The 22,486-nt window shown below is 41.9% G+C and overlaps 2 protein-coding genes across 3 annotated transcripts in view; one reads left to right on the forward strand and one right to left on the reverse strand.

Annotated features, from left to right (window-relative positions):
* IL6ST (interleukin 6 cytokine family signal transducer) overlaps window positions 1-4,563 on the reverse strand; it is a 49,085-nt gene extending 44,522 nt beyond the window's left edge. Inside the window, exon 1 of one of the 2 annotated variants that reach the window (XM_050946906.1) lies at window positions 4,347-4,563. Coding sequence is in view for 1 of the 2 variants with exons in the window: in XM_050946905.1 (XP_050802862.1) it covers window positions 4,347-4,395 (49 nt within the window). In the remaining variant the exon portion in view is untranslated. The remainder of the gene's footprint in view (window positions 1-4,346) is intronic. The other variant, XM_050946905.1, reaches the window with a different exon arrangement.
* LOC127047952 (uncharacterized) overlaps window positions 1-22,486 on the forward strand; it is a 438,685-nt gene that overhangs the window by 67,843 nt on the left and 348,356 nt on the right. The gene's annotated exons all lie outside the window — the stretch shown is intronic.

Below are 22,486 nucleotides of genomic sequence, written 5' to 3' on the forward strand. Positions count from 1 at the left end.
TATTATAGTCCATGTTAGGATTTTTTAATTTAATTTTTTGAAAATGATTTATTAATGGTACTTTGAATGTTAAAGTTACGTGCCCAAAAAGAAATTTGGCAGTCTTTTTTTGGGTAGATAAAATTAAGTCTTTTAAAAATAAAGTTGTACTGAACACAAGACGTACTTGTACAGTATGTATCTTACATGGTTGGACTTATGTTTTGTCATTCAGTTCGCTTATTACTTGTTATGTACTTTTCTCATCACTTAAAAAACCAAAGACCACTCCAGATTCAGAGACAACTATGCTTTCTTGTTAAAAGACTGGGATGGAAAGGGAGAAGATTCTTAAGTGAATATGGGTTTGTGGTAGAGCCTCTGCTCCAGGATGGGTAAACAATAAAAATAATCTTCTTTTAAAATTTTAAAATAAAATCTATACCAAAGCGTCACCTAACTATTAAAATAATTTCAAAATATTTAGTAGTATGTTTGTTGCCAAGTTTCAAAGAAAGTCGAAGCACTCAACTGGAAGTCACTGGCTAAGCACATGGAACCAGAGTTTGTTGAACACCTAAACCAGTCTTTGAAAGAAGTAGCCTCTTTTGCCTGTGCTTAAAGAGTTATTTTCTTCATTTCAGCTTAATCCACTAGTTCAGCTCAATAACTAGTTTGCTCAAATGAAGCCAACTGTCAGTTGAAAATGTAGAAAACAGTTTTCTTTCTTCCATTCTATGAATAAACACTGAGTATAAGAAGGTAAAATCTACTAGCTCTAAACTCATGAAGGACATGGTCTTCAGCTCAATTCAGTGTGGATAATACTTTTCGTTTAATAAATAAATTGTAAATGAAAATCATGTCTTAATAAGAAAAAATTTATCCCACACATTTAACTTATTTAATTTAAAAAATGTTGCTTGTGCATTTAATTGAATTCCAATTTCCATAAAAATAGAGCTTGAATAAAAAATTTAATAAATAGGAAATGCATCATTCAGCATTATCTAACATAAAAAAAGTAAGACAAGAATCTGAATAGATGTATAACTATATAGATAGAGTGTATCCTCCTGGTTAGCAAAAAAAGTATTTAGTGTAAAGATTGTAATTAATTCAATGTGTTTTAACAGTTAACAACCTCTCTAGGAGAATAATCAAAAAGTAGAAATGCAAAACAAGATTAAATAATTTAAAATCAAGGTTTCCTGCTTGCTGGTTAAAATCAGTGATTCAATTTCCTTTGATTAAAATCAATCCATCCTGCTCTGTGGCTTTAAGACTTTATGCTGGGGATGAGGAGAACAGAGACACTGTTGTTGCTGCCTCTTATCCACAAACTCAATTGGGACAAAAAGAAACACCAGTCTATGTTGTGTGGTTGCTTTTCATCACCAATTCCAGAAACAAGCTTCTGAGCTGACTTCCACTTAAAATTTTGGGTGTCGTGACTGACTAGTATGTATGAAAAACACTGTCTTTCCACCTTAGTTTCCCCATGTATAATAAATGGCATTGAACAGCAGTTACTCCCCAATGTGCACTTCACAAGTCAAGGACATACAAAAGTCCGACGTGCACTCTATAAATAAATGTTATACTAGAAAACTGGAGGGAGAATTTAGCAAGTAGAGGGCCCAGTGAACTAAACCAACGGCAGGCCAGTTTTCATTTCCAGTGTCGAGCAGAACTGCCTGGTCAGCAGAGAAACACAGGCATCTTAAGTGCAGATCAGCAGTGTGTTACAGGAAGCAATTACATTTCACTTGCTCACAGCAGATCTTATGTTGTCCCAAGCTGCTGCACAAAAAGAGATTTCCTAACTTATTTCACTCAGCCATCAAACAACAAGGAAGGAAAAGGAAAGGCAATCAAAGAAGTGATGATTCCAAGGGCCTCACAAATTACTTTCACAGCTCTGTCTGCCTAACAAGCAAGGGATCAAGGCTGTTATATTACCATTACTAGTCAGGTGGTCTATTTTCCTTATTTGCTCAAATAAGAATGTAAATGTTCTGACAACTTTTCAGCAACTCAAATAATAAGAATATAAGTGTCATATCAACTCTTCTGGACAATCGCCTACATGCTATTGCAAAGTTGTTTTTCTATAAATTTTCTTGGCATTATTATAAGGAATATATATTCAAATAGATTGAGTTCACTGAAAAATACATACACCCCCCGCCCACACACACACTTGCCTAACACCTCACGGTGGAATCTTAAATTTATTTCACATTTTAAGTATCAAATCAACATGTGGCAAATGTGGACCAAGCAGTATGATTTTTGCCTTTTCTACCACATGAGACTGTTCTTCAGTTTGTCTCCTTCAGCTCCTTTAAAGGAAACTTAATGTTTTCATCTAATGTTTTCCTATAGTATCTCAGTAGTGACATAATGAAAAAAGTCTCCGATTACCAATACTTTAAAAATTGGTCAAACTGAAGTCAATTACACTAAATCTTAGTTTGCAATAAATTAAGGAACATAATTCAACTACTATTATATCCCTGTACTGCAGATCTCAGCACTCTGAGATAATAGATGTAGTATACCAATACCTTTCTGTAAAACTGCAGTCACTTTTCAGACTTTAAACTATGTAAAAAACAGCACACATTTTGAACTTGAAATCACCAATAGGGATTAATCTATTCAGTTTACAAATAAAAAAAATATTTTCTCACTACCAGCCCTAGATAGTCAAATCTTGTATTTGAAAATCAAGTTTCTTCTTTTGGGCTCATCCACCAGTTTTATTTATAAGGGGGGGGGGGCAGAAAAAAGATCAGTTCCCTCTTATATGGTGGTACTAGCTCTCCAGTGTTAATAAGAGTAGGTAGTTGTATAAGCTTAATTTATTCAAGTAAGCATATGACTTAATAGACCTAGGCAGAAGGCTAGTTGATTACAATAGTACCAATTTCACTCAGAGTAGAATCATACCAAACTGTTATCTTTAAGCAGATACAGTACTGTAAAAGTAGAAGAAAAAACTGTATATAACCCTTGAGAAAAAGCTCCTATTTTCAGATTTGCATATAAATACTGAAGCTTTGTTTTTGATTAATACTTTACTTCCAGGAATCCATCTCCATTTTCGATTCTGTGCTCTCTTGATTTGGTTGGAGATTTTAAAACGTTTAAATTTCCATTCTCTCCCCCCCCCAACCTCATCCTAGTGGATTTCAATTCGGAAGTTACCTATATTAACAAGTATCATACTTGTCTCTTATCCTTGCACTTTTCCTCTGAAGAGGTCAGAGAGCTTTAAAAAGGAAGTCAAAGCACAGCTAAACCCATTTCATATATGGGAAAACAGGTACAAAGAAACAAACTGATTTGTCCAGGGCCAAACAGCAGGCAAGCAGGAGAACTGGGAACAGAATCAATGTCTTGCAACTCCCAGGCCAGCTTCCCACTCTACTGGATCACAAGAAAATCTTTTAAGGTAATTACACCTTGCATAAAATGTGTCCATGTGGTTTGAGGCATTTTATTAATGGCTGTTACTTAATGCCAAGAGTCATACTGCTTTCATAAGTTATCTGAAAGGGTATTTTGGTGCCAAACTAGGATGCTATTTCATTTGTGTCAGGGATTGGGTTATAAACAGGTGCAGAAGAGGTTACAGGCCGCCTCTTTCGAGCATTACACGTCTGCCTTTCTGAATGTGATGGAAGGACCAGAATAATCAAAAAGTAGTTGTAAGGGGAAAGGAAAAAAAAAAAACGCTCGCAAGCGCGCACTCGGGTGCCTTTAAACCCACGCCAAGGGGCTGCAGCCCCCGGCTCCCTGTGGGGCACGCTCGGGAAGGCAGGATATCGGCGAAGCGGCCGGGAGCACTAGTGAAAACGCCGTTAGCTCAGTTCGTTTCACCAAGGCACACCCGCCCTGGCAGCGCTCTCCAGCTCCGGGCGCGATCAGCTGGCGGCACAGCGCGGCGGCCGAGCTGGCTCTTGCCAGACAGACACCCCCTACCCCACCCCACCCCACCCGGGGCCGCCGCTCTGCTCCCGGCTCCGCCGGCGCCACGGGGCCAGTTAACGGAGCGTCTCAACGGCCACCACGGAGGGTCAGCGCTGCTGGCTCCGCACCAGCACGCTCGCCTCACCCAACGCGCGCCGCCCCGAGCGGGCCCAGCAAAGCCGGCTCGGGGACCCGCACAGAAACACCCGGCGGGGGGAGGGGAGACTGTGGGGCCTGCAGCCCGAGCACGTTATCAGGCGGGAGCAAGGGGGGAGAGCGTACGAGGAGGGGCTCGGGGGCGAAAGGAGCCGCACGCAGCCCCAGTGGGGCGCTGACCGATCCCCCCCCCCCCCCCGTTCCCTGAGACTCCTGCGGAGCCCCCGCCCTACCTGCCGCATCCCTCACGGCCCAGGCACGGTACGGGTCCTGCTCACCCATTCGCTAAGTAACGGCGTCAGCCCAGGCCTGGACCACAGACCCGATCCCGTCCTGCACGGGTCACCGTCCTCCTCCCGGACCCAACTCGGACTCCCATTGGCCCAGGCCGGCCAGGGGGCAGACGTTCCAGAGGAGGCGGGGCTTCCCGTAACGAGTTTCCCGGATGCCAAAATTCTAGGGTTGCGGGGCCATTGCTAGCGGGGTAGGAGGGAACCAGGGCGGTTCCATTATGCTTGCAAGGTGTTCCCCCCGCTCCCCCGCGCCTGCGGGTGTTTGGAATATTCTTTCGGGCCCTTAAGGGTGGGGGATGGTAGGATTTTACTCCTCTTGTAGGATCGGGCAGCGAAAGGTTCCATTCCCTCTCGCACCTGAGGGGTGGTGGAGGGGATTAGAACGTTCTAATCCCCGGGGATGCGTATGGAATGTTCTATCCCTCCTGCAGTTCAGGAGTCTCTCTCTGCCTTCTCAGTGCGGGTCCATAGGACCTGTAGCTGCGGGGGTCAGAGGCGCTTGTATCGGGTACCAACGGGGGGTGGGGCGTTGGATTAGTCTGAGCTTGCCAGCAGACCTCTGCGTGCAGGGCGGGACAGCTGTTGAACTGTGCTAAACCTCCTGTAGCCACGGAGGAGGTTTCAGAGTTTTCTAATCCACTTTCAACCGCAGGGAGTGGGAGAAAGGGTCTTTGGAACGTTCCGCCTGCAATCAGGGATGTCCTGTCACACACGATATAGCTGCTTTGCAATCAGCTGGTGAGACTGCAGCTTGCGTGGATAGCAGGCTAGTGTTAATCTAGCTAGCACAGGCTAACTCATGAGTACAAGGAACCCCATGAAGGACTCTGGTGGGGTAACCAGACAGCAGATGTGAAAAATCAGGATGGGGGGCAATAGGAGCCTATATAAGAACAAGACCCCCAAATCAGAACTGTCCCTATAAAATCAGGACATCTGGTCACCCTGGGTGCGTACCTGAACTGTTAGTCCATGCTATCGCCACTCAGGCTGCTGTGTGAGTACACTGCTATTTATCAGAGGGGTAGCCGTGTTACTCGGTATCCACAAAAACAATGAGGCCCGTGGCATCTTAAAGACTAACAGATTTCATGGGTAAAAAACCCTACTTCTTCAGGTGCATGGAACGAATATTACAGATACAGGCATAAATATATTGACACATGAAGAGAAGGGAGTTACCTTACAAGTGGAGAACTAGTGTTGACAGGAGCAATTCAGTCAGGGTGGATGTGGTCATAGGTGCCAACTTCTGCTGGTGCCAGTGGGTGCTTGATCCCCCTCTGCCCTGGGCCCCACCCTGATTCCACCCCTAACCCCCTTCCTGCCCCTATTCCAAACTCTTCCCGAAATCCCTACCCCAGCCCTACCTCTTCCCCTGAGCGTGCCATGTTCCCGCTCTTCTCCCCTTCCTCCCAGAGTTTATGCCACGAAACAGTTGTTTTGCAGAGGCAAGCACTGGGAAGTAGGCGGAGAAGCAGGGATGCAGTGTGCCCAGGGGAAGAGGCTGAGGTGAGGCAGGGAGGGGAGCTTGGCTGCTGGTGGGTGCAGAGCACCTACTCATTTTTCCCCGTGGGTGCTCCAGCCCCAGAGCACCCACAGAGTCAGTGCTTATGGATGTGATCCACTCCCAGTAATTGATGAGGTGGTGTCAATACCAAGAGAAGGAAAATTGCTTTTGTAGTGAGTTGTCCATTCCCAGTCCCTATTCAAGCCCAAATTAATGGTGTTAAATTTGCAAATGAATTGTAGCTCTGCAGTTTCTCCCCCCAAGAGTGGCTGTGCAGGGGAAGAGGAAGTCAAGTCAAGTCCAGTCCAGTCCCTCCCGAGCCTGGCAGATAGCAGCTGGATCGCAGTGAATGGTGCCCTGAGCCCTGTCCTTCCAATAGCTAAATTTTATGGGGGAGGTCTGATTTCATGATCTGTGACATGTTTTTCACTGTCGTGAATTGGTAGGGCCATAGCTATCGGCCAAGATGGTCAGGGATGCAACCCTATTCTCTAGATGTTTCTAAACCTCTAACTGCCGGAAGCTGGGACTGGATGACCAGGGATGGATCACCTGAAATTGCCTTATTTTCTTCATTCTCCCTGAAGCATCTGGCAGTAGCCACTGTCAGGCAGCATAGTGGATCAGATAGACCCATTGGATCCAGCCATTCTTACACTGGTTATGCAAAAACCCAGCTTTTTGAAACTACATCCTGAGAAAAGGACCATTGTCTTCTGATTACCTGTTGTGCAATCTCAAGATCAAAGGGCCAAGCTGTATAAAGGAAAGATTCATGGCTGTGCTAGTCCTGAGCTAAGACTGTCACCCATTTGTAACCACAGAAAAATCCCTTTGTGGGGTGTAAAGGACTGACTCCTACCAGAGGTCTTGTTGGAGTTTAGGTGTATGTTTTCTCAGTAAAGCTTTCACCTTAAGAATATATGTGTTTGCTTAGTGTATCTACACTACAGCCAGGATCAACGCTCTGAGATTGATCTACCAGTGGTTGATTTAGTGCAGGGGTTGGCAACCTTTCAGAAGTGGTGTGCCAAGTCATCATTTATTCATTTTAATTTAAGGTTTCACGTGCCAGTAATACATTTTAAACTTTTTAGAAGGTCTCTTTCTATAAGTCTACAATATATAACCAAACTATTGTTGTATGTGAAGTAAATAAGGTTTCAGAATGTTTAAAAAGCTTCATTTAAAATTAAATTAAAATGCAGAATTCCCCAGACCAGTGGCCAGGACCCAGGCAGTGTGAGTGCCACTGAAAAATCAGCTCACGTACCACCTTCGGCACCCATGCCATAGGTTGCCTACCCCTGATTTAGTGGGTCTAGTGAACACCTGCCATATTGACAGCAGATCACTCTCCAGTTGACCCCTGTACTCTATGCCTGATGAGAAGAATAAGGTAAGTTGACAGGAGAAATTCTCTGTTGACCCCCTGCAGTGTGGATCCTGCGATAACTCGACCTAAGGTACGTCAATTCCAGCTACATGAATATCATAGCTGGAGTTGTACAGCATAAGTCGACTTACTGTCATAGTGTAGACATCACCTAAGATACTTTTCTTTCTCTCCAGAGGCCATGAACAACTTTAATTGCCAGCAGTGACAAGTGACCATGCAACCCTTTCTGAGGCTGTCTGGCTTGCTGGGAATATCACAGCATTTGCAGTAAACTGCAGCCTGGAAAAACCCTGGTCAGGAGGGACAGAGGCATCCAAGAGGTGACAGCTGAGGACAGGACCAGCTCCAGGCACCAGCCTGTGGTTAATAAGGGAATCCAGGCCTGCCAACTGTGCTGGGTTCCAGTCTAGGGACCCTATAACTAGCCCCCCAGGTCTGCTCCTTAAGACTCCTTCCTGCCGTAGCCAGTCAGTAGGCTTCTTCTATAGTCTCTAAATTGTCCCCTCTTTCAGGGGCAGGTTATCCTCTGGAATCCCCCAACAAATCCCCAGCTGAAGGTATAAACTTAAACCAACTTCCGGCCTCCTCAGATTTGACCTGTCTTTCCTTTTAAGTTTGTTTTGCTCTCTTCCTCCACCGAATGCCTCCCAGGGCTCTCTTCATGGAAATCCAAATCCTGCCTTTTTAATCAGGCTTCCTCACCACCAGCATCTGCTACACCGGGTCTCTCCTAGCCTCCTGCTTGGCTTCTCTACTTAGGAGAGGATCCCAGGGCCAGCTCTTCATTTAGACCTCCTCCTTGACTCTCCCAGTCTCTCCACTCTTTAGTCCCAGAGAGTCAGAGTTATTCACTCCCTCCCTGTGGCCCCTCTAACATCAATCCAAATGCCTCTTATGCTTTATCATCACTACCTTCTGGGCTTCACTTCCTCCTGACTCAGGACAATCAGTTTGATATGAGGCTTTACTACCTCCAGCCCAGTCCTTTCTTTATTGTGATCACTGAGCTTTACCAGCTGGAACTCATCATTTATGGGGCTGGCCCATCTCCACATGCAATCATATCGGTTAATTGGCCTCTCAGGTTGACATTAACCCTTTCAGAACCAGGATAAAGTATATACTTCATCACAGTCTCCAATAGTGGCCAGCACCTGTTACTTCAGAGGAAAGTGTAAGAATCCTGCAGTGGGTAGATATGAAGGGAAGATTATTCCATGTTAGATCTCATCCTGATCTCTAACAGTTAAAGATAGGCTTAAACCCTGAAGCATGAGGTTTAACATTCCTTCCAAAATTTGTTAGGATCAACTAATAACTCTGGATATTCATCTTCCCCATGTATATTTTCACTCCCTTTTTGAATCTTGCTAAATTCTTAGCTTCAATTATTTCCTGCAGCCATGAGCTTCACAATCTATGGATTGTACAAAGGAGTATTTAATCACTCTTGAATTGGCCATTTTTAATTGGTGTTCAGCTTATGCTTTCAGTGATAGCTATGCAACCACATTAGTTTAGGATTATGCCCTGAGAGATAGTTAATGGGGTTACACAAGCTATCAGTTTGTTTACACAGGTGACACTTAAAGCATAATCTGAGACAGGGAGTATGCACAAGTGTAACTAAGGCTATAACCTGAGCTGTAGGCTCTCTAGTACTACTGATGTGTGAGAGGGAAAGAACTCACAGTTGTCACAGTAGTGTGCATCTAGGCAGGCAAGGATCTGGTATATACTTCTCTTGCACTCTCTAGTTCTCCTTTGTGTTTCTTCTATTGTATCTTTTTCTGCTTCTCTCTCCAGTTTCTCACTTCTTCTAGTGGGTTTCTGTTTTATTTATCTTATATAATTATGTGTATCCCCCTCCTCCATTCCTGTTGAATCTGAGCATCTCACAATCTTTAATGTAGTTAGCCCAACAATATAGCACCTCTAATGTAAGAAAGTTCTATTATCCCCTTTTTACAGATGGGGAAATGAGGGCAAAAGAGGCTGAGTGTCTTTCCCAAGGTCACACTGGAAGTTTTGTGATGGAACATGGAATTGAAAGCTGGTCTTCCGAGTTCTAGGCAGGTGCCCTCATTTCCTTTGCACCTTCTCTCTCCCTTCCCTCTTATCTCTGGGTTTGATCAAAAGCCAATTGAAGTCAATGACAAGACTCATTGATTTCAGTGGGTTTTGGATCTGGTCCTCTGTGCTCCCGTCCCTCCCACAACTGTCACTACCCCTTTGTTCAATGCTAGGGATTCCATTGTTGCTGGTTTCCTTTACTCTAACCTGTTCCTTTCTTCCTTCCTTCCTTCCCCTTGCTTTCCTGTTCTATATCCCACCTTTTATAATGCTTGGGTTCACTATGAGAACTGTCCTTATGTCTCTCACAGCATCCATCTATTCCAACAATGTTACCTCCTCTTTTACACTCTGCTTGATCCTGCATAAAAGTCATCCAACCTTGGCAAATATGTTTCCAGCGGAAGCATAGCAAAAACAACTTGCAGTTTATTTCCCACTTTAGCATGTCTTCTGCTTCCCGCTAACAAAGAATTTTAGAGATGTGCTACTGAAGACATCCTAAATAGCAGACACTCTCTTTCTACTTAGAAGCAAGAGAGAACCTCCTCTGCTGACTCTCTCATTCAGTAACCTGACAGCCACTAGCTACTGTGGTGGATTCTTCAACAGAGGCAATTTTTTAAATCAAGATTATTTTTTAGAAAAGTATTCATTCTTCAGAAATTATTTTTGGGAAACTCTGGCCTGTGTCATACAGGAAGTCAGACTATGTGATCACCATGGTCCTTTATGGCTTTGGAATCTATGAAGCAACTTCTGATATGTTTCGAGAGTGGGATGGAACAAAAAGTTCTCCTCCACCCTAATGCTACATCAGACTGCAGTCATATGTTGCACAGGTGTCTCCTGGCTCCCCTAATAAGCATTGTTGTACTTCACAGGCAATTTAAGGACTCTACAGTAAATTGTTTCCATGTGTCACTGGGTTTGCTCACCGTAAGTGTGCCTCCCCTGATTGCTCTGGGGATTAGCTGATTGCAGAGCTGACACCTTTCTGCCTCTGGCTACACACTTTGTCTTCTCTTGCTGGCTCTTAGCCTGGCAAGATGCTCTGTGTTTTTGGTTTAGCCCTACGACCAAGTTACATGCAACCTCTCCTTCTGGGGCATCAAAGTCCCTTCTTACAAACAGGCTCAGGCAGTCTTCACATTCACTGCCCAGATGGTGCCACTTGCCCAGTGGCTGGTAGGGGAACCCAGCCCTGCTCTCTACTCTGGGTTCCAGTTCAGGGACCCTCTAATCAGCACCTAAAGTCTGTTCCATTCCGGACCTTACTGCTTCCTCCTTGAACCTTTCCTAATCTCCTGGCTGCCACTTCTCTGTGTTTACCAGCCCCAAAACCAGGGTGTAATAAAAACCAACAATTAAAAAAACAACAATTTTTTTGTTATTTAAATCATTTTATTTAAAATCAGATTTTTCCTCAAAAAGCATTTTATAAAAAAAAATCTGAACTAAAGATAGTTTAAAACTAAGATACATTATAGGTCAAAGATATCTCATCATGGAATATGGATTATAAATTCTAATTCTATAGTATAAGACAATATATTCATGTAATATTTAAGAAAAGTTTTGTAAATGAGTTCCAGTAGTTCATGGACTAGGGACCCAATCTCATGGGGTTCCAATGGCTTCTGTATAGGTTTATTTAATCTTTCTATCTTCCCAGTGGGACTCAGAGCTCAGTCTAGAAGATACCATCAGAGATGCTTAGTTTTGCAGTTCTCAAACTGTGGCATTGTGTCTCCAGAGATAACATGCTTGTTAACAGCAAAAATGTTTTTAAATCAATACATAGAAGTGAGAAATGACAGACCTCAACCCTATTGTCCCTCTGCAAATTTGTGTACATAGTCAATCCCTTACTTCTCTCTAAAAGTGCAAAGTTTCAAAAAGTTCAATGACTAGAAGATTGCTGAGGGGCTGAATAGATCTGGACAAGGAGAAGAAGTTTGGAGATAAAGGTGAGAAGGAAGGAACAGGCAGTAGAAACAAAAGTGAAACTGTTTAGAGCAGCATATTCCAGAAGTCTTTCTTAGTGTAGCCTTCATTGAATTGAGATCTACCATACGATTTTCTCACTAGAAGGGAAAACGTATAATGGCAGCAGGCTGTAAAAGAGCCCCAGTTTGGGAATAAGAACCATTCAAAAAATATATATGTTTGCTAATGATGTATTAAAGAAAGTCACACCCATGAACTGGTGGAAATCGCTTAAGCACTTGGATTCAGAGACTGTTGAATTGATAATCTCACTTTTAACAGTTTCTTCTGCTGGGGTAGAAAGAATATTTTCTTCCTTTGAAGTAATTCATTCCAAACTGAAAAAACATTTGGGACCCAAAAAAGCAAGAAAGCTTGTTTTTCTTTTCCAGATTATGAACAAACAGGAAAATGAAGGTGAAGATGACAAGTTAACTGCAGAAGCCAATATTTTAAGTTTCTCATGTTGATGTGGCTGACATAGTTAATTCAATATTTGTTTTTTTAAAAATATTTCCTTTAACATTTAAAACAGTTCTAACAAAAACAAACCTGATTTTAAAAACTTGAATGTTTAACTAAAATCATATACTTGTTTTGTTAAAATATTATATGTTTGCTGTTGAAGAAAAAATCCAGAATACATAACGTTGTTTTAGTTAAATAAAACAATTTAAATGTCTGTCTGGTGATGTTCTCCTCCTAATACTGAATGGCAAGAAAATCCTCCAAATATTAATGATTAACCTGTTGATTTGGAGATAGTTCACCTCCCAATGACTTCATAAATACTGCTTCAATTACCTTTGGTAAATGAAATATCAGAAAATGAATGATAGTTTGGTTAAAACTGTAAAACTACTCTGTAATCAGAAAAGTTTTCAAAACAAATCACTTAAAAATATATAGCATATACCTTCTAAAAATGAAAATTAGATTTATCTCTGAGTTGTGAGGAATATGTATTAAAGTTATAATAACCAACAAGAATACATTTTTTATGTAGAAATCCATAATTAAATTGAGTCTTCTTGACAAATGATTTAAATCAAATCCAGGTCTTCCTCCCAGAGAGTAACTATAGGCTACTTTGGCTCTGTAGCTCCCAAACAGACATAGACATAGACATTCTCATTCTCATTCTCCCAGGGAGTGACTACAGGCTACTTCCCTACAGTGCCCTGACTTCCTGTCTTTATAAACCCAGTTTACTTCATTCTTCCTCAGCTGGGCTTCCTCATTATTCAGTCCAGGGATTACTTAAACCATTTGATTTCACTCAGCTGTGGTCTGTCTGGTTAATTGGACCCCTTCTTAGTTTACATTAACCCCTTCAGGGCAAGTCTGGGGGTGAATATCCCATCACACCATGTACTTGTATTAGTTACTCAGAAGAATAGAACAACTTCTTCATGATTAAGACTAATTTTTCTGTCTTCACATGAATTTTCATTAACATGGTTGTAATGGAGCTGCCCTATCACTGTGCACTGCTTACTGGCTGTGGTAGCTCCCAGGAGCCTTGGCTGTGTTACCTTTTCTGAAGATTTTCCATGGGGCTGGAGTAGGGATGATGTGTCCCTTCCAGTTCACATAATCTCCTCCTCCATCATTGTGCGGGCTTTGGATGCGTGGAAAGGTAGCTGTAGGGTCTGTGTGGGCAGTGGTGGTGTGAAAGTGGCTGAACCCCACTTCCATGTGGAAAGAGGGATATCTGTACATGGAGGGTCTTCACCATTCACTGCTCAGGACAGGGGTACAAACCTGCCATGTGATTATCAAGACAGTAATATTGAGTGAGGGCTGCTTTTTATTTTACATATACTGGATACTCAGGAGAAATGCATAATTTGAAATCCATGTTGTAAATGAAAGTAAAAGAAATAAGATGTGGCTACTTGTCTCAAATGAGTAACCTCAACCCAATGTGGTAGAGATTCATTCTTTCATGGGTACATTGAATAACTTTTGTGCAATAATGATGCATCCTACAATGTAAGTAAATTTTGTTTTCATTCATCTGAAACATTTTTTTAGTATTTCAGGACAGTTGCTAATGTTAGTGTAAGTTCCAGTCCTGTACCAGCATCTTCCCTAGTAATAATTGCTTCATTTTGAATCTTATTAGTGAAAATGAAACTTACACCTATGGTTATAGATTCTGGGCCAAATTCTGTTGGTATAAATGGTGCAATTCAGTAGAGTTGCATCAGCTAACACCTTGGACCACAATCTCAAACTGGAATATAAATAATTTATCTGAACTGTGGCCTTTTAAAATATACAGACTGTACTTTCTGTAACACAAAGCAGTTGTCTGTCCTGGTAAGATTACAAAACCCATTTACTGATGCAAACAGGTTAAACAAGGTGAAACCATTTTGAGATTTCCATTTTGTAAGAGTCAGGACCCATAGGGGTCCCAATTTAGGAAAACATTTAAGTATGTTGTAAAACACCTTTCTGGAATAGGGATACTTTCCTGAATTATTGCCTTACACAGTTTCTTTCCATACTGTTTGTTATAAGTCTCCATAAATACTGATGTGCTGACAGGATATAATTAATCATTGAACAGTTTTAAAAGTCTCAGATTTATTCAAAGGAAAGGGCCCAGACGTGGCCACCTTCCTTAACATTTCCATCAATAATCTTTTTGTAATCCATACTTTAATCTACTGTCTAGTAGGTGTTATGCCATATGAAATACCTTAGTATAGAATAAATATGAAATTAAGGAATTCGAGTTGCCTTACATTTGGTTAAGACAATATATATGTTGTAGAGAAAGACCCTGACTAACAAGTAGAAGAAAGGCTTTGAAAATAAAATTATAAGGCCAGAAGGGAGGATGTCTGGTTCAAAAATAATTAATAAGATAAGGGAAAGTTTCTGAAAAGAAGGCCTCTGACTGATGGGGGTGAATGCAGATGGTTTTAAATAAGACAAAAAATCTGTCTGAAAAGATGCAAATGTGGACTATTCTCACCCCACCCACCAGTGTTATCTTAAAATTAAAGCCTATGTAAACTCAGTGCAATGAAATAGCTGTTGGTCAGCAGCAAAGAGAGGAAGAGATAGGGAGGAAAGACCTTGGAAGAAAGGAGGTTGTAAATCTTAACTGGATTAAAGTTAAAAATTAGAGAAAACTGTCCCAAATGAGTTGTTAGCTAAAGAGGTAATTAGCTATGACATCATTTGTTTGTTGAAGGGTATAAAGAGAGTTAGGAATTTGAGACTTATGTATCAGACCCTACGTGATCATGCTGGAGCACATGGAGGATGAGACGGTTTTCCTTAGGTGTGGCCTATTTGTAATTATATTGATCATGTGCTTATGAATACCTTGTTACTGTATTGGGAGTAGTGACTGCTTATGTTGAAGCTGTTAGGCATGTTTAGAGCAATTGTATAAAATACCATTGGCCTTTGAACTTAAAGGCAATTTATGATTAAATTGATGTCTGATCTCCCATATTAATAATTTTTAATAATTCCAACACTGAGTGTGCTCAGATACATTGAATATATAAGCCAATATAAACTTTCAGGTATAACTTCGAGTAACTGGAAGGGGTGAAGAAAGGAAACATTTAGGTTGAGCGGACTCTTGGGAAAAATTTGCTAAGAATGGATGGGATTGTCTTTCCCACTCTGCCCCTGTGACCTTTCTGTGTGGGAGGAGTGCTGCCAACCCCAAGCATTTTAAAAAAATAAATTAAAGAGATGTTGGGATCATTTTATCTATCTTCTGGTTTCTGAGCCTTAAGGGAGTATATGGCTCACATTTTAGAGGTCTTCTCCACAACCAGGAAGGTTAGAAAACTTTAAAAAAGAAGAAAGCGGAAAGTCTCACCATATCAAATTAATGCAAGAGCTGGGGCTTTAAGAAAAACATCAGTTATGCTGAGATGCACATTTTCTCATCTACCCAGCTCTCCAGAGTTGAGGCAGAAAATAGAGCAAGGGCTGGTGCTGTCAGAGATCAGAGCCAATTGGAGGCATAGGGCATACATGAAGATGACTCTGGCCTCTTACAGATCCCAGAATTTCATAGCTTATTGCACAGGTTGTGCAAATCCAGCCCACAGTGGAATGACAGAGGAGGAACTCCGCAACAGGATTTTTGAGGCATTTCCTCCTACAGAGTTCCCTCAGGGAGTGTTTTCCACTCAAGCAAATGATCCAGTCCTATGAGATCTTGTTCACCATAGAATAGTCTCTGAACAGAAATAATGGAAGTCCCACTGTTTGAGTTTTTTAAAACATCTTGTAAGGAACTTTTGGTGTTCCTGGGTTGGGGAAAGGATAGACTCAATGACCTAAAACAGAGTTTCTCAAACAGGGGTCGCCGCTTGTGTAGGGAAAGCCCCTGGCTGGCCAGGCCGGTGTATTTACCTGCCCCATCCACAGGTCTGGCCGACCGCAGCTCCCACTGGCTGCGGATTGCTGCTCGGGGCCAACGGGAGCTGCTGGAAGCGGCGTGTGCCGAGGGACGTACTGGCTGCCGCTTCCAGTGGCCCCCATTGGCCCACAGCAGCAAACCGTGGCCTGTGGGAGCCACAATCGGCCGGACCTGTGGACAGGGCAGGTAAACACACCAGCCCGGCCTGCCTGGGGCTTTCCCTACACAAGCGGCAACACCTGTTTGAGAAACCCTGACCTAAAAGGTTTCTTCCCCACCCCCCATCTCTAATTATAGGTTAGTCTTGACTTACTCATAACCTGTAATAGCATGGCACCCGCCTCTCACATGCACCCCTTCTGGTTAGGTATGTCTGCAGTCTAAATAGTCCAAGCCCTGGTATCAGGCTGTACCCCTATGGCTTCCTCCCAGAAGCAATGGTTTCACCCTCTTAGTTCCTTCTGTCCTCATCTGGCCCACTAAGTAGTTCCGTTTCCTGTGGCCCCAGTCTTCGCCAAAGCTTCACCCTTACCTCAGGGCTCATCTAAGTTCAGGCTAAGCAGCCAGTCAGGAGCTCTGCGTTACCACCTCAGTCCCTGCCAGCACTAAGCTGTCTGTGGTGCTGCAGTTCCCCTTGGCCAGCCAAGAGATCATCTGCATCCCTCTGGCTCCAGCAAGGAACTGACTATCTCTGGCTCTGCAGCTCCTTTTATATGGCCCCCCGGACCCTGACTGACTGCTCCCTGCAGCCACTCTAGGCTGCTTGGAGGACTCTTCTACTGCTCCTTTCTTGGAACAGGTATGGCAGGACACTGAGGTCTCCAGCAAGGGGCCTCTGGGCCAGTACACTGTCACACCACCACATAGCACTTCCTCTGAATTCACACATGGTTGTGACACCTGTTCTCTTTCATACTGCAGCATGTTATGTTGTACAAGGCTGCATTAAGCAGAAACTATTGCTCCACTAGGAAACATGGGCTGCCAGATAACACAACTTGTCACTTCCCCTACTGTGTGGTCAAGGCTTCTTAAAAAGCACTATATATGAAACCCATAGTTCACAGGTTTAAACGTATCATGGTGAGAAAAACTGCTACCATCAAATTTCCAGCAAACCCTTCTGATGATATGTTTCTTCATAGTAATCATAGGTGCACATAAAGCAACAGATAATTTCCAGGAAGAGAGATACTGTACAATGTAGTTATTGTTATATAGTTACCTACTTCATATTGAGAGAGATTAAAAAAAGTATCACCTGCATTGTGCCTAAGGTTGCTGCACCTGAGCCTTTAAAAAAAATGAAGGTCCAATCTTGATACTACAAACTAAGACTGTGGGATTTTCAAGGGAGCAGAATCATCATCCCTAAAACTGAAACTAAGTTGCTTGCACCTACGCAGCTGGTTAATTCCCATCAACAGATAGGCATGAGAAGAGGAGCAGACATAGTCCACTGCTGCCCTTTTCTTCTTAACTTTTGGTTATGTTGATCCATGCTGTTCAGAGCAGGTAAGACTGTTTAAAATTCTGTGTTCAGTTCTGGGTACCAGAAAGATATCGACAAAGGGGACTAAATTCAGAAAAAAACATTATTTGACAAGAGATGGCGAGAATAATTTAGGAAGAAAGATTAAGATAATTAAATACATATACTTTGGCAACATGATGACCAAAATGGGTCTGACCATGGTGTGCCGATGTATCCCATAATGCTTTATGGGAATATGACATAACTGGAGTATGTTTTATGCTACGTGTGCCATGAAACTTCTCTGTAAAGGTTATAGTCTGCTGAATCTATTCATCCTATTTGTACACATATATCATTTTGTACTTGAAGTTATGAATATTGGCTGTATACTTGCCTGATTTCTAAGTAAGCTTTGTAAGGCATTTGGTCAACTCCTTTAGAAAGGAATTTGCGAAGTTAAGTGCCCAATCAAGAAGCACTTAAGGAACAATGCATCTTGGAATGCTCCAATCCTCATAAGCAGTCTTCCTGGAGACATTCAAGATACCCGGTGGGCAATGGCTTCTGTCTGTAAAAACTGTGAGTCATGCATGGACATGTGACTTGCCCAGGTGACTCTATAACTCCATCTTGGAACTGGACTTTGCACAGGAGAGAGTCTCCACCCACAAGAGAAAGTCTATTTAAGCCCGTGGGAGACCTCTCCATTTTGTCTTCAGCTGGCTAAGAAGAGAGCCTCTCCACCCCAAGGATATCTGAAAGAAACTGGAACAAAGGACAAGAACCACAGGGGGTGTGAGTGATTGCTGGACCAAGACTAAAAGGAGACTAGTCTGTAAACGGAAGCTTACTGGTGAGGTTTTTATCTTTACTCAGTTATATTATTGTATTAGATTTAGATTCACATGTTTTATTTTATTTTACTTGGTAATTCATTTTGTTTTGTCTGTTACTACTTTCTGTATTTGATAAAATCACCTTTTACTTATTAATTAACTCAGAGTATGTGTTAATACGGGGGGGGGGCAAACAGCTGTGCATCTCTCTCTATCAGTGTTATAGGGTGAACACTTTATGAGTTTACCCTGTATATGCTTTATACAGGGTATAACAAATTTATTTGGTTTAGACCCCACTGGGATTTGGGCATCTGAGTGTTAAAGATGAGAACACCTCTGTAAGCTGCTTTCAGTCAAGCCTACAGCTGTTAGGGGATGTGGTTCAGACCTGGGTCTGGATTTGCATCAGGCTAGCGGGTCTGGCTCAAACCTGGCAGGGCACTGAAATCCTAAGCTGATGGGGCAGGAAAGCAGGGGCAGAAGTAGTCTTGGCACATCAGTTGGCAGGTCCCAAGGTGGTTTCTGTGATCAAACCCGTCACACATGGTATACAAGTGTCTGGAAGACATAGGAGAACTTGTTCAGATGGCATACAGGAATTGTATGGACAGTGGCGTAACTAAATCAGGTGAAACTGAGCAAAGGAGAAATTAGACTGTATATTTTCCTGCAAGGAAAATGGTGGAAACTTCAGGACTTGAGTTACTGAAATCTAGAGGGACAAAGTTCTCAAGAACACAGGAAATTATTCTGTACTGTCTGGGAGATGGAAGAGGTGATGAAGATTTTTTAAATATTTACATTATTGTATGCATGTACACAGGCTCCAGACAGGATTGGTGCCTTAATGTGCCAGGAGCTATACAAAGTTAGATGTAGGCATGATCTTTGCTCCAAAAGCCTCACCATCTTTGGAGATCTGTCTTTTCCATCTCCGATTTCTATACTCCTAACCTCTGCTCCACCTCTGCTTTCCCCTTATTCAGTGGGCTTGTCTAAATGAACACTTAGCTCCTGGTAAGCTGGAGTGTAACTGGACCTTTCATTAGCCTATTGTACACTAAAGTGTCAATAGGACTCTGCCACCACATCCTAAAACTTCGCTAATGCACTTTGATCTACTCTGCTTTTCAAAAGGCACATGGGAACTTTTAGTGCATGGCAACAGGGTCCATAAAGACACCTCAGCTAAGTACATGGCAAGTTAGCATGGGATAGATTCATATCCTAGCTTGCCATGAACTAAGTGTTCATTTAGCCAACCTCCATGGCCCTCTTCCCTCCATTCCTTTCTTTCATCCTTAGTGGCTCTTTTGTCTGCTTCTCATATTGCTATTTGCCTTTTTATGTCTCCTCTATTTCCTTCATATGCCAATGTATTTTTTATATATATATATATATATATATATATATATATATATATATATATATATATATATATATATATATTACGTATTTTCATCTGGTGGACCAGATCAAATCCTAAAGAGTGCATTTTTAAAAAAGTGCAGTTATTAGAAAAGTGACTTGACAAGAACATTATGGGGTTCCATATTTAACTTATTTTTTTTTTAGATCCTTTTTACTCAGTTTATTTGTCCAAACAGGACTTTTCAGCCAGTTTTGCAAGCTCAAATTGAAATCTGAGAATCAAGCTAAATTCTTTCTCCCTCTTATGTAATCTGCAGTAATAAGCATTCTGCAATCAGAATTTAGCAAACAAACATTGGTGTTGATCATGCATAAGGCAGAATAAAATTCAACCCACTCTTTCAGGGCTAAATTGCCAGCAGCAAGGAAAACTTTGCTTGACAGTAAAGTAGACAGATATGACTCAGACATGCTAGTACCACATACTGTGCAAGAAGGTTTCAATTTTCTGCCTACTAACCCACTTCTGAAATTTTCACTGTTGGTTTAGACTCTGTCAGATAAATTTTGTCCTTGGATGAATAAGTGTGATCAAACTAAAATCTCCCAAGACTCAGTTTTGTATTGGGTATACCAAGGGAACCTTATCCCTAGTGGTAGTGTTCTTATTGTAGCATGCCTATCTCAGTTAGGATCAGGGTCCCATTGTACTAGCTCAGGGGTCAGCAACCTTTCAGAAGAGGTGTGCTGAGTCTTCATTTACTCACTCTAATTTAAGGTTTCGCGTGCCAGTAATACATTTTTTAGAAGGTCTCTTTCTATAATATAGAACTAAACTATTGTTGTATGTAAAGTAAATAAAGTTTTTAAAATGTTTAAGAAGCTTCATTTAAAATTGAATTAAAATGCAGAGCCCCCCAGACTGGTGGCCAAGGCCTGGGCACTCTGAGTGCCACTGAAAATCAGCTTGTGTGGTGCCTTCGGCACCCGTGCCATAGGTTGCCTACCTCGTACTAGCTTCTGTACAAACATATAGGAACACAGTCCCTGTCCCAGAGTTTGTAGTCTAAAAAGATGAAAGACAAAGGGTGGGTGAGGGGACGGGACAGGAATACAACATACAAGTCAGATGGTTAGGGCAATGTAAAGGGCTCCGCTCACAGCAGCTGCACCTTTTTGTGGCTAGATCTGGGAATTAGCTATTCGATTTTGTAGTTATCATGATAACCAAACTAGTAATAACCACACTAGCACTAAATTAGATTTGGTATGTATGCCCAGCTGTCATAACATTTCTTCCCAGATCTGGACCTTAGCGTCCAAAATATGGGTGTTAGCATGAAAACCTCCAAGCTTAGTTACCAGCTTGGACCTGGTATCGCTGCCACCAGCTAGGAATTATACAGTGCCTAGCTCACTGTGGTCTCCCCAAAACCTTCCCTGGGGGACCCCCAGACTCAGATGCCTTGAGTCTTTCAACAAAGGGAAATAACCCCCTCCCCTTGTTTCCTTGTTACTTCCTCCCAGGCTCCCCTCCCTGGACGACCCTAGGAGATTCCCTGCTTCCAGTCCTTGAAACACAAGTACCAAGAGATCTAATCTCTCTTCCCCCTCACCCAGAGGGTATGCAAAGTCAGGCTTAGTAAATCTAACAGAAAGAGATTTCCCCCCGACTTCTTCCTCCCACCAATTTCCTGGTGAGCTGCAGACTCAATTCCCTGGAGTCCCCACTAAAGAAAAACTCCAACAGGTCTTAAAAAGAAAGCTTTATATAAAAAGAAAGAAAAAGGACATAAAATGGTCTCTGTAATAAAGTGACAATATACAGGGTCAATTGCTTAAAGGAAAAAAATGAATAAACAGCCTTATCCAAAAAGAATACAATTTTAAAAACATTCCAGCAACTACACACATGTAAATACAAAAAAAACAATATAAACCTATTGTCTTACTATCCTTGTACTTACAACTTGGAAACAGAAGATTAGAAAGCCTGGAGATAGAAAAATCACTCTCAGAGCCGAGAGGGTCACCGAACCAAGACAAAGAACAGAGAATTTGAAAAAGTCTTGTTTCCTGATTGGTCCTCTGGTCAGGTGTTTGGTTTCCTTTGTTACTCCTTTACAGGTAAAAGAACATTAACCCTTAGCTATGTGTTTATGACACCAGCAGTGGTTCTTTTGTTGGATTCAATCTCAGGAAATTCAATCCCATGGAAATTTAAAAAAAGGGTATCTCAGCATGTAGAAGTGATTTAATCAATGAAATTATATTTCTAATATGAGAATTAGTACCGATGGGGATTCTTTAGCATTAACTTGGATCCCAGTGCATATCAGGGTAGCAGGGAATGAAATAGCGGACAAAGCAGCAAAAAAACACTAAGAAATTGAAGGATTGACATAGAAATACCCTTGAGTAAACAGGAATTCAAAAGTCTACTGCAGAAAAATTTGAAAGAGGAATGGCAAATTTGGACTTAAGGAAAAAACGAGGAAGATTTTTTTGAATTGTGCCCTAGAATTGAGGATAATGCCATACTTCAGGACCTGGATAGTAAAAATTAATTGCTTTTGTTGAGAGTTCTAACTAGCCATCGTGGCTTAAACAAAAATATTTTTCAAATAAATAAACTCAAAGATGGACTATGTGCACTCTGTAAGGTGAAAGAAACAACGGGCCATTTTTCATGCATTTATAAGGGCTTTCATAAAGAGAAATTTTCTGAGAAATTGAAACATCTAAAAGGTAACAAGTTACATCATGTTATTTAGTAAAAGTATCAGGGAAATAGGGTTGTGCTAGAAAGGCATTGTTACGTTACCTGAAGGACACAGGGCCGAGTGACACTATAAACTGCTAAGTAGTAAAGAATTACATTTGGTGGTGGCTATAGACTGTTCAGTTAAGTCTGCTTCACCACTTAAGAAAAAAGGGAAGAGGAAAAAAAAGAGGAAGAGGCTGCAGGGAAGGAGCCTGCAGTCACTCTCTAAAGGGAAAGAGTTGTTAGGGACAAG

Source organism: Gopherus flavomarginatus, chromosome 3 (assembly GCF_025201925.1).
Source record: "Gopherus flavomarginatus isolate rGopFla2 chromosome 3, rGopFla2.mat.asm, whole genome shotgun sequence".
Lineage (NCBI taxonomy): Eukaryota > Metazoa > Chordata > Testudines > Testudinidae > Gopherus > Gopherus flavomarginatus.